At 49.1% G+C, this 10,398-nt stretch overlaps 1 protein-coding gene across 1 annotated transcript; it reads left to right on the top strand.

The window, feature by feature from the left end:
* Positions 1-1,286: 1,286 nt before the first annotated feature.
* Positions 1,287-10,396, top strand: AP5Z1 (adaptor related protein complex 5 subunit zeta 1). Its single transcript, XM_015876807.1, has 17 exons — positions 1,287-1,411; positions 1,485-1,622; positions 1,857-2,043; positions 3,345-3,489; positions 3,931-4,043; positions 4,520-4,688; positions 5,049-5,189; positions 5,555-5,592; positions 5,673-5,835; positions 6,076-6,254; positions 6,773-6,915; positions 7,624-7,773; positions 8,013-8,124; positions 8,527-8,624; positions 8,830-8,962; positions 9,141-9,355; positions 9,675-10,396. Exons 1-17 carry the CDS (start codon positions 1,371-1,373, stop codon positions 9,943-9,945), a joined length of 2,436 nt encoding a protein of 811 aa, XP_015732293.1. The 5' UTR covers positions 1,287-1,370; the 3' UTR covers positions 9,946-10,396.
* The last annotated feature ends 2 nt before the right edge of the window (positions 10,397-10,398 follow it).

A 10,398-nucleotide genomic window follows, 5' to 3' on the forward strand; every position in this document is an offset into this window, starting at 1 on the left:
GCACCCGAGGAGCAGAGCCTGCATTTCTGCATCGGATGGGATACAGTGGGGGGGGGGATTGTTGTTCTTCTTCAAATACGGAGCCATACTTTTTGTTGTTGTTGTTTTTTAAGTGATTTGAGATCTGAATGTGATTTCTAATGTACCAAGAACGTTAATATTTTAAAAGCTATAACAAAGTTTTAAATTTCTACTATTTTTTTTTTTTTCCGTTTATTTCAACTGTTCTGTTACCTTAATTTGATGTATGTGGATGGGGAGTGTTGCTTCTCCTCTTAGCATTTGTTTCTATAACCAGAAATAAAATTATATATGAAAGAGAAGATGCCCTGAAATCACTTGCTGCTTTCCAGCCACAGACCTGTGGCACTGTGGGGGTTTAAAAGCAGGCTGAGCCTCACACCCACCCTTGCAACTGATCCCTCTGGATGCAGCACTGTCTCAGCGAGTCGTGGCTGGCACCAGATGAGGTGCAGAACTTTACGATTCCACTCTGACCGACCAAAGAGGTGTTTTTTCCTGTGCTAAACTTGGTTGGGTGAGTATTTTTGCCATTTTTTTTCCCCCTTCTTATATGGAATCAGATAGGTTTGCACACCTAGCTCTGTTTCAGAGCCTGCAGTGCATGTGTTTGAGACCCATGATGCCCTCCCATGGGGGTTACCAGCAGCTCCTCAAGCTTTAGCTTTTATTTCACCAGGAAATGAAACAAAATGTCATTTGGAGACGTAAACTACAGCAGAATCCTTGCCTGTGACTTAGAACCATTGTTTGGTGGATGTGTATGGTGACAGAAATTACTCCTGTACTCACCGTACCCAAGTTACACTATTACCTGTGTTATTCCTTGTCCTCATAAAGGAGCTAGAATGTAAACTCTTGGTTTATTCTGGCCAATTCTGAGCTCCAAAATTGAATAGGAGTGCTTTTGAAACCACGGCGGACACAACGTTACCTGCACTCGATTAATGCTTCCACGTTTAAAATACTATTAATAACTAATTAAAGTGTGCTGTGCAGCACAGATGTTCACCCAGAGCCTTTTTTACTTGGCAGCTTATAGTTGTGGAGGCATCCCTGCACCCACCAGGCATCAGCCAGCAAAGAAAAGCATGGGGGCATGCCCTGCTGCCTGCACTGGCTGTGCTGCTGATAGCTGTGCTCAGGGATGCTGCTGTTTGAGGGTAAAAGAGTGCTGCTTCACTCCGAATAACAGCAGCGTAACCACCAACTAATTAATTAATAAAGCGGAATTAGCCATCGCTCCTTCTCCCAGCGCTCAGACTGGAACCACAAGTGCGGACCGCTCTCCTCTGGGGGACCGAGTTGGAGACGGACCGTGTAGCAGCACACAGGGCCCTACCGGCGGGATGGGCTCGGCGGCGGCCGACAGCTTCCTAAAGCAGGCCCGGTAATGGGGTCGGGGCGGCTCGGGGATGGGGCTGTTTGAGGGCCGGGTCCTCACGTCCTCTCGTCCCTCGCAGGGAGGTGCAGGACGACGAGCTGAGCAGGTTCGCAGCCCGAGTCGCCGCCCAGCTGCAAGGCCCGGAGCCGGGAGCCGAGGCCGCGGACTGTCTGCAGCGGCTGCACCTCGTCCTGGCTGCCAGCAAGAAACACAGACAGTGAGAGAGGAATGGGGGGAGGCAGGGCCCAGGAGGTGGGAGGGGAGGGCTCTGTGTAGTGAGCTCTGCGTTTGGTGTAAGTTAAAGCCTCTTTCACATTGAGAGTAATGGCCGTTCTTCACTCAGAAGCGAAGGTGATAATAAGATGTTAATCAGGGTCGCTGTGAAGGGAGATGATCCCCACACCACAAACACGCAGCTCTGCCTTGCCCTGACTCTGTGCTGACCCCGCAGGTTGGATGCTCAGCTGGTGGAGCTGCTGCAGGATGTGCTGTGCTCAACCAAGTGCCCCGAGCAGATCCAGCTGCTGTGTGCTGCCATCCTGAGGGACATGGCCCCCTGCCATGGGCTGCGCCTCTCCTGCCATAGGATTCGGGACACAAAGCTGCTCAGCCTGGTGTCCTCCGTCCTGCTGGCACAGGTAGGTGGCGTCACAAGGCAGGCATCGACCCTTGTTAATACGGGTTTGTTTTCTGTTCCTGTGTGTGGAGCTCAAGGGGAGCGAAAATCAGAAGATATCCAGGAGAAATTCCGGTGGCTGGAAGTGGAGCACTGAGTGGCAGCCCCTCGTGCCCCACTTCAGCAGAACCTTTAAAAACGTGGTCTGTATTTGTTGCTGTTCTGGATGGAAATCATCTTTCTTCTGCCTACCTGCCCATCCCCCTTGGCTCTGTAAAACTTCTTATAAAGCTTTTGGCTTACCAGAAATCACAGCCTCTGGTGTTGCATTAGGAGCTGGAAACCTGCCATTGATTTTAGTCCAGCCAGGTTTTCCTCTGAGCAGCAAGAGGAAACACATCGGTAATGCCCATAAGCAGCGCTGTTGTTTGCAGTAGGAAACAGCAAGGTATCTGTGGGACAGGGAGAGGGTATCCCTCCTTTTTCCTTCACCGTAAACCTTAATCTTCCTTTTTAATATGGTTTTTCTTTCCTTTGATCCATTTGTTTATACCTGTTTGCTAGGGGAGCACAGACAGTAAGGTGAGGTTCTAGTATGAGGTTTCTCACTGGAAGCTTGCCTGTTGTTTCCTAATTGCTTCCATTTATCAGGTACAAAGTTGACATTAGATGGAGACTGTCAGAAATTAATATTTGTTCACCACCTTTAACAAACAGCTGTCCAGGACCCCAAGCAGCAGAGAAGGTTTAGTTCTTATTGGCATGATGATGCTCATGAGGAAGGAAAGTCTCTCCAAAGGCTGCGTCCACCTGCTACTGTTAAAAAGAAAGCATTTTGGACAGAAGGGTTTGTTGGCATCTCAGAACCACAGCTGTAACAGCTTTATTTTCCTCACTGTGGGGACATGGACTAACCAGAGAGTCCTCTAACATGTTGCAATGGTCCATTTTCTGTTCATGAATTTCTAATTTAACAGCTAGGAAGATGACCACAAGGGGAGCAGTTAATGCTTGTACTCTCTGCTCTAGAACTGATGGATCAAAGTAGTGTTTAATTTGAAGACAGCCACTGCAGTTTTTGATTCCCACCTCAGGTGATGTTTGTCCACAACCACGTTGGTCTATCAAAGAACTCTCCCCTCCTGAGATCTATGAATTCACATTGCTGAAGAACTCTGTATGGTATGGTAAAATAGCCTGTGCTGTGAGTTGTTTCTGTCTTTGACGTTAGTATTGGTGCCTGCTGGAGGAGTTTTGTATGGCACTGGTCTATAGTGCTTTTAAGAGATATCTGCCTAGCTTAACCTCTGTTTTATTTTTAAGGGAGAAGAGAAGAGTGAGGTGTCTGCTGTGGGACAGTGTATTGTGAAAGCCCTGGAAGGAAGATTGCCTGAGGGTCAGAGTTCTCGATACCTTCTTCCTGTCCTCTCAAATGTCATCAGTCTGTCACCAGAAGCTCTAACTGAAGGTAAGTACGTAGGAGACCCAAGATTACCATCCAGCTTAGATGTGTATAGTGATCAGAGAGGTCTCTGAAGACTTTGGATGGGAGAAGAACTTGGAAACTGCTCTTAAATGTGACATCTCTGCCACAAGGAAAGTGAACTCGGGTTAGGTACTTTCCACCACTTAAAAAACAGATTGGGCCATCAGCTGCTTGGGCTACTTCCAGGGGACAGAGTCTCTGTTCTGCACAGATTTGTATCAAATTAACACATACCTTAGCCTAGGTATGGGTCTCTGGATGCAGTAGAAATGTGAAAGTGCAGATATTCTGAAAAGCATTGGGCTAAAAGTAGTAGAAAGACAGTGAAGAGTGCTCTTCTACTTCTGAAGAGCAGTACAGGTGGGTCGCAGAGGCTGCTTCTCTGCCTGATCTAGCTGTGAACTTGTGATTGTCTTTGTACAGAGCAGACCAATGTAGTCAGCAAGAAGATGGCTGACTGGCTGAGGTATGCAAGTACTCAGCAAGGAGTCGCTCAGCCCTCTGGAGGCTTCTTCTCCAATCCCAGAACCAGGCAGGTCAGTGTTGAGTTGCTGTGCTTATCTCACAGGGGTGTTTGCTTGTCAGCAGCCTGCTGTTCTAATCAACTGCTGATAAATCTGGAAGTGCTGCTATATTTGGCCACTTTCTTGGGGAATGTGTAGACTGGAAGCACAGGAAATCAGAGTAAAGGTATTTATAGCTTCAAAACTTAGGAGTTCTGCTGGAGAGAAAGAACTTTGACACATGGAATAGTTACTGGGTGAGAATCTTTAGTTGGCCATGTACCTTGGAGTAAAAGCTTTATGAGTGGGAGGGGAAAAGTTTGAGGTATTTCAGGTGGGGAGGAGGATTCAGTGCTGCTGGCTTTTCTGGCTGCAGATGACTGCCCTACTGCAGGCCCTACAGAACATATAAACAAGGACTGCTAGTCTCTATTGGCTCAGTGGAGTTTTCCTTGCCTTCTTACCTCACCTGTCCTTGGGGGCCATACCTGTCGCATCTTTTCACCCAGCCTGGCCCTGTCACAGAGGTGGATGGTGCCATTGCCACAGACTTCTTCACGGTGCTCTCGCTGAGTCAGCACTACACGGAGGATCAGTGGCTCAACATGCAAACCTTCTCCATGCTGCGGAAATGGCTGCTGTGCTATGGGAGCAAGGAGATGAACGCACCAAATTCAGGTATCAATCAAAGTGTGTTCCAGCTGTGCTGGAAATTCAGCAAGTGGCCAGAAGTTGGGCAAGAATTCAGAGCTCTTGGACTAAGACAAAACCTCCTGGCTGATGCTTTCTGACCCTTTTGCAAAGATTTATTCATTCAGTGTTCCCTGGTTTCAGACAAAACGCCGCATGTCCCTGTGGAAGAGGGTGTGGGTTGTGGGAGATGGCATTTCCTTAGTATTCCTATGTGATAGACTTCTTTCCAGCCTTCTTTACTTCACAGTGTGCCTGGGGACATACAGCTCCCCCTCTGACGCTCAGCAGCAGGTGGGCTGCAGTGCCTGTGATATGAGCTGATACTTGATAACCTTTATTCTATAGGTGACAAATCAGAAATGGACAGATCTGTTATGTCTGTGGTCTCAACTTCTTCCACGTCTGGTCGCCAGCTTCCCCCAAAGGACCGTCTGCGGGAGAAAGCTTTTGAGTACTGCCAGCGGCTTATAGAGCAGAGCAATCGCCGTGAGTCTTACCATGAGCCCTCCTTGGTAGTGTTCTTGAAAATGCTTCTGCTTTGCTGCTCCTTTGGGCTGGGATCTCACTCCCTGGCATCCGCACTGAGGCTGGAAGCACAGGAGTGGCTGCAGCTGCCTGTGTATGTCATTGACCAGCCTTAAGCTGGGTTGTTAGATGGGATTTGGAGACAATGCCCTTGTTCTGCCTCCTAACTTTGATTTGTAGGGATGCTGTGGAGTTTGATTCTTACTAGCCTGGAATTTGGATCAGTGTGTGTTCCCACCTGTCCTGACATCTGGATTAGTGCTCATATTGCAGCCTAACATTCCTGTTTGGGCTCCAGATTTAACTTAGACATCTTTCTCTGGCAGAGGCCCTGAAGAAAGCTGATGGAGACCTGCAGAAAGCTGTAAGTACACTGAGATGGGGCAGAAGCTCTCAGTGTTGTGACTTCCTCCCACTCTGATCTGGCTCTCTCCTCTTCTGCAGTGTCTCATTGAGGCAGTGACGATCATGGACATCATTTGCAAACAGGACTCCTCTTATGTGTACCGTGCAGCGTCCTTCCTGAAGATCGTGCATGGCAGGATCAGCGGGGATGCCACTTATGCCAGGGCATTGCTGCCCATTGCCCAATTCTTCCTAAATCATGGTAAGTCATCCTCCACAATCTAGTCTGGCATATTCACAGCACAGCTCTTGTCCTGGCATTTATAATTCAGCCTTGGCTGTACTCCACGATTCATGATCCCGCTCGTGGAGAATCAGAAGCTGAGCTGTCCTGTGTTTGTTAGAAAAACATACCCAGACTTGGTTTTTGCTTTGCCTTTGGAGCCCCTGTTGACAGGGCTGCTGGGTGAGCTGTGCTCAGGAATGTGCTGTATCTTCCCAGGCGAGATGGCTGCCGTGGACTCTGATGCAATCTACAAGCACTTATTCACTGATATCCCAGCTCAGCTCTTCCACAACTCATCACTGGCCTTTGAATTTGTCCTGTTCTGCAAAGACAACAGCCAGCTCTTCACTGAGACCTCCAGCATATTCAGGCAGAGTTTTCCAAATCTCTTCAAGGTACAGCTTGCCAGAGCAGCACAGGAAACAGCCTGTCGTGCTTCTTTCCCATGCCTTCAGATCCTTCTGTTTGCCTTTCAGCACACCCCATAGCACACCATAATACTTCTGTGGCAGTGCTAGGAAAGGCACAGGCAAGAGAAATGAGTAAGAAAGACTGTTAGAAAATTGTAAGTTTGAGGTGGAAAGAAGGTTATGGGTGTGATTAGCACCACCAGGAGAGGGGAGTCTGGGTTAGTATTACTGTCAGTGCGTAGTGCAGGGTGCAGTTAGGACACAGCAGTTTGTTTTAGGAAAACTTGAAACATTTCAACTTGTTCACCACTAAATCAGCTTCTAAATGCTTGTGTTGAGCCACCAGCAGCCTCCCCAGTTCTTGGCTGAACTTTTAGTCTTTGTTTCTGCTTTTCAGAAGTGACTTTCTGTTCCATTTCACTTTTGGTCACAGTGTGAGAATTCTCTTGGCCATGTGGTGTTGTACTGGGGAAAGTGCAGCAGTTTGTACCACTTTCTTACAGTTTCTGGCATGGAACAGCCCACCCCTTATTGCCGAGTTTGTAGACATTCTTCCATTTCTGCTGGATGCAGGCACAGCCATTGAGATCTTCCATTTGTTGCTTGACCTGCCCTGTCTGACAGCAGCTCTGGATGTCCAGATGAGGTAATGCTAACTTCCCTTCCTCTCACTTGCTTATCAGGGTTTTGATGTTGATTACACACTTCTTTGAGCTTCAGCTGCCCTCTGGCTGCTGCTGTCGGAGTGAGAGGCTGCAGCCAGATTAACACAAAGCTGCACAGACATCAGCCCAGTTTTCCTGGTAATGTGATGTGCACAGAAAGAGAGCTCTTACTCCTCAGTCCTGGACTGTTTTTGAAGCTCAGGGAGTTGTAATTTCACCAACAGATCCAGACTATTGCCTTGTGCTGGAGTGTCTGCCATCAGCCACTGCCTCCACATACAGATGTGGACTAGTGGGTTGTCCCTCCCTTCCTTGCTCTTGCTCCTCTTTGCTGGCTGTTTTGGAGGCAGACAGAACTTCTTTCCTAAGCGTATTAGGGACTGAAAGAGTGTCCAGGGAGATGGGAAAGCATTGGAGCTGACTCTCACTGCTGTACTTCTGCTCTTTCTTTTGTTCTCTGACATTAGCACTTTTTGGAGTGCACAGAGAAGGAAGTCATCCTAGATAAAAGAAGTTGTTGGGCTTTGGTGTCTGAGGGGTAGGAGTGCTATTTTCCCCTTCCACAGGAGAGCTTGGATTAGACCAAGTGAATGTCCCTGTTTCAGTGGCAAATGTGTTACTCCATTGCTCAGTATTCCAGCCTGGCCTGTTCTCACAATTCAGCATGTTCTGTGTGTGCCTCATTCTAGGTCTTCCTCCCTCCCATCCTCTGAGAGGGCTGCATGTGATCCTGCTGTGAAGCCAGCTGCCTGTCTGGAGGCCTTTCGCAATCCCCTCTACAGGAGTGCATTCCAGTACCTTCTCCGTGTCGAATCCATATCCGAAGACTTCCAGGAGAGGTAGGAGGTTGCTTTCGGAGACTGCCATGAGGGTTTGATTTGGCCTGCCAGGACTGGGAGGCAGCACTAGGATTGCTAGGGAAGGCATCAGCTGCATCCATCTGGGGTGAGGTGGCCTTGACCTTCCCTCCCTGTGTTAGTTCTGCCAAGTGCTTTAAGGCTTTGTGGGTTAAAGGGAAGGGAAGACTGGGGAGTAGTTGGGAGCACACCTTTAGCAATAGCTTCTTTACTGCCTGCAGGCTGATTCCACTTCGACAGCTTCTGGGATCCCTCGCAAGCAGCCCAAGGATCATGCAGTGTGCAGACACTGTCCCTGTGTTGCTGGAACTCTTTTTCAGCGTGGTGGCAGAGGTAAGCAGCACTTTTTGGGCAGTTTGACTTCCACACATACTGTGGGAATTTCTTGTTACGTGAAGAACAGTCACAGAAAGGGGAGTGTTAACACACTGCAACTTCAGCAGAGGGGTACTTGAAGTGAGAGAATGGGATGGTCTGATACTGAGAGAGCTGCACTGAGCTGCTCAGTTTATCCAATGAAGAGGGAGAGCTCCATGATGTAGTATCAGTGTTCACATTGTTTTCCCAGGCAGCTGTGAGCGAATGCAGAATGAATGCCTGGTACCTGCTTTATGCACTGCTCTGCTCCTGCTGTATCAGGCAGTCTCCGAGCTTGCACAGTCCTCTCTGCCTGATTGGTTTGAGTTTTGGTTGCTGGAAGTCACTGGTGTTGCTGAAGCAAGGGTTGTTTCTCAGTTTGCAGATGCATCTCTGATAAACCAGCTGGTGGTGCTGGTGCTGCAGAGAAGTGACCAGCTCTATGAGATCCCAGCGTTTAAAGATGACGTGCATAGGTGAGACAAAACAGGAGGCCTGGCCGAGCTCTCAGCCCTTCTGCTGGCTGCAGCCTGGCTTCCTAGGACAGCCCGGGAGCTGCTGTAGTTGTGACCATCCTGAGCATGCAGCTGCCAGTGATAGTGGTTGGATGCTGCCAGCACCTCCTTGGTTTGGTCACAAGTGCCTTGGCTGTGGTCTGAGCTCTCTCCATCCTTCCTGCAGGGTGCTGAGCTCACAGCTGGTGATGCTCTGCAAGCTGCGCCCTGCTCTTGTCGTGGAACTGTCCAAAGAGCTGCTGGAATTCTCAGGAACTGTCAGCAACATCCAGAACAAGGAGCCCATCTTCACCTATGTGGTAAGTGGGGCCTGCCTGCTTCTGCTATGCCGTGTCCCGGCTGCAGTGCCATCTGTTGGTCAGCTTCTCTTTCCTCCTTTTCCATCTTAGCATTACATGATCTGATTTGCCATTCCCTAAACTGTGGTAAGATCCCCTTTCCTTCTGCCTGCCCTGAGTACATCTGCCTTTGTTTCAGGTCTGGGCTATTGGAGAGTACATGTCTGTGTCCTATGACAAGCGTTGCACTGTGGAACAGATCAACCGGTTCTTTGAGACTCTAGAAGCTGTGCTGTTTGAAGTCACCCAGGTCCGACCACAGGCCAGCATCCCCAACTATGCACCCCGTGCCATCACTGTCCTTATGACTGCCTTGACCAAGCTGGCAGCTCGCAGCCAGGACTTGATCCCCAGGTGAGGACTGATAGCAGGGAAGGGCCAAGTGGCAGAAACTTGCAGATCTGATGGATCCAAACACAGATGCTTGCAGTGTTAGATGATCATATTGGCAACTGATGGAACCTGGAAGTGAAAGAGAACAGAGGAAGCAAACTGTAGGGAGGCAGTTTGAGGAAGTGGGTTTCATCTGCTGACGAATGCTCTGTGCATCAGGACGAAGGGTGACTGGTGTCTGGTGTTTGCTTGCAAGTCTTCTGTGGCACACATGCTTACATAGTGACCTTGCTGGGTGCAAGGCCATATCAGCTGAAGTCTGTGTCATTCTGTCCCACAGGGTGTCCTTGTTCCTGTCCAAGATGAGGACATTCGTGCAGAGCCCTGCTGTCACCTCTGTGTACTGCGAGGAGGACCGTGAGGAGATCCTTACCCGGGCAACTGAGCTCATGAACCTACTAAAAATGCCAAGTGTGGCTCAGTTTGTGTTCACACCATCTGTGGATGTGGCCCGTACACGGCTTCAGAAGGAGGTGAATGACACCCTCCCTTCTGCTCTGAGGATAGTGACCCGTCTCCTAGAGCCAGCTCCTGGCTTCGTGCCGGGGTGAAGCTGTGGGGTTTGTGGGAGGCTCCAGCTTCTACTGTAACTGATCTGACACAGGCAGCACCCAAGGCTGAGTGCTCTGATCTGGAAATGAGGAACAGATGATTGTGAATGAAACAGAAAGCAGGAATAAGTAGAGCTGAGGCTGCTCTTTGGATTGCAGCCTGTTTGTGCATCTCTCTAGCAGTATCTGTTGCTTTTTCTACCTCCTATTCCTGTCCTACCTCTCCCAGGCCAGTATGGATTGAAAATGGCTTTGTGTGAATGACAAGTGAGCGCCTACGTTACCACCCTGCTAGCCCATCACATCCCTGTGTTGACTTATATCCTCTCCTTTCCCCCAGCTACACCCTGGCTACACACGTGATTCTTCTGTCACCTCTGCTTGCCAAGCAAAGGCCTTTCTGAAGCAGAGAAAGCAGAAGTGACTCCATTAAATCTGTTGTGAGCCTTCACT

Source organism: Coturnix japonica, chromosome 14 (assembly GCF_001577835.2).
Source record: "Coturnix japonica isolate 7356 chromosome 14, Coturnix japonica 2.1, whole genome shotgun sequence".
NCBI classification, from domain to species: Eukaryota; Metazoa; Chordata; class Aves; order Galliformes; family Phasianidae; genus Coturnix; species Coturnix japonica.

Excerpts from the sequence above, each read along its gene's own strand:
- AP5Z1 (XM_015876807.1), top strand. The coding sequence starts at position 1,371 with ATGGGCTCGGCGGCGGCCGACAGCTTCCTAAAGCAGGCCCG. Across the intron at positions 2,044-3,344 it reads CCTCCGTCCTGCTGGCACAG|GGAGAAGAGAAGAGTGAGGT; the intron begins GTAGGTGGCGTC and ends TTTATTTTTAAG. Across the intron at positions 4,044-4,519 it reads CCAATCCCAGAACCAGGCAG|CCTGGCCCTGTCACAGAGGT; the intron begins GTCAGTGTTGAG and ends CTTTTCACCCAG.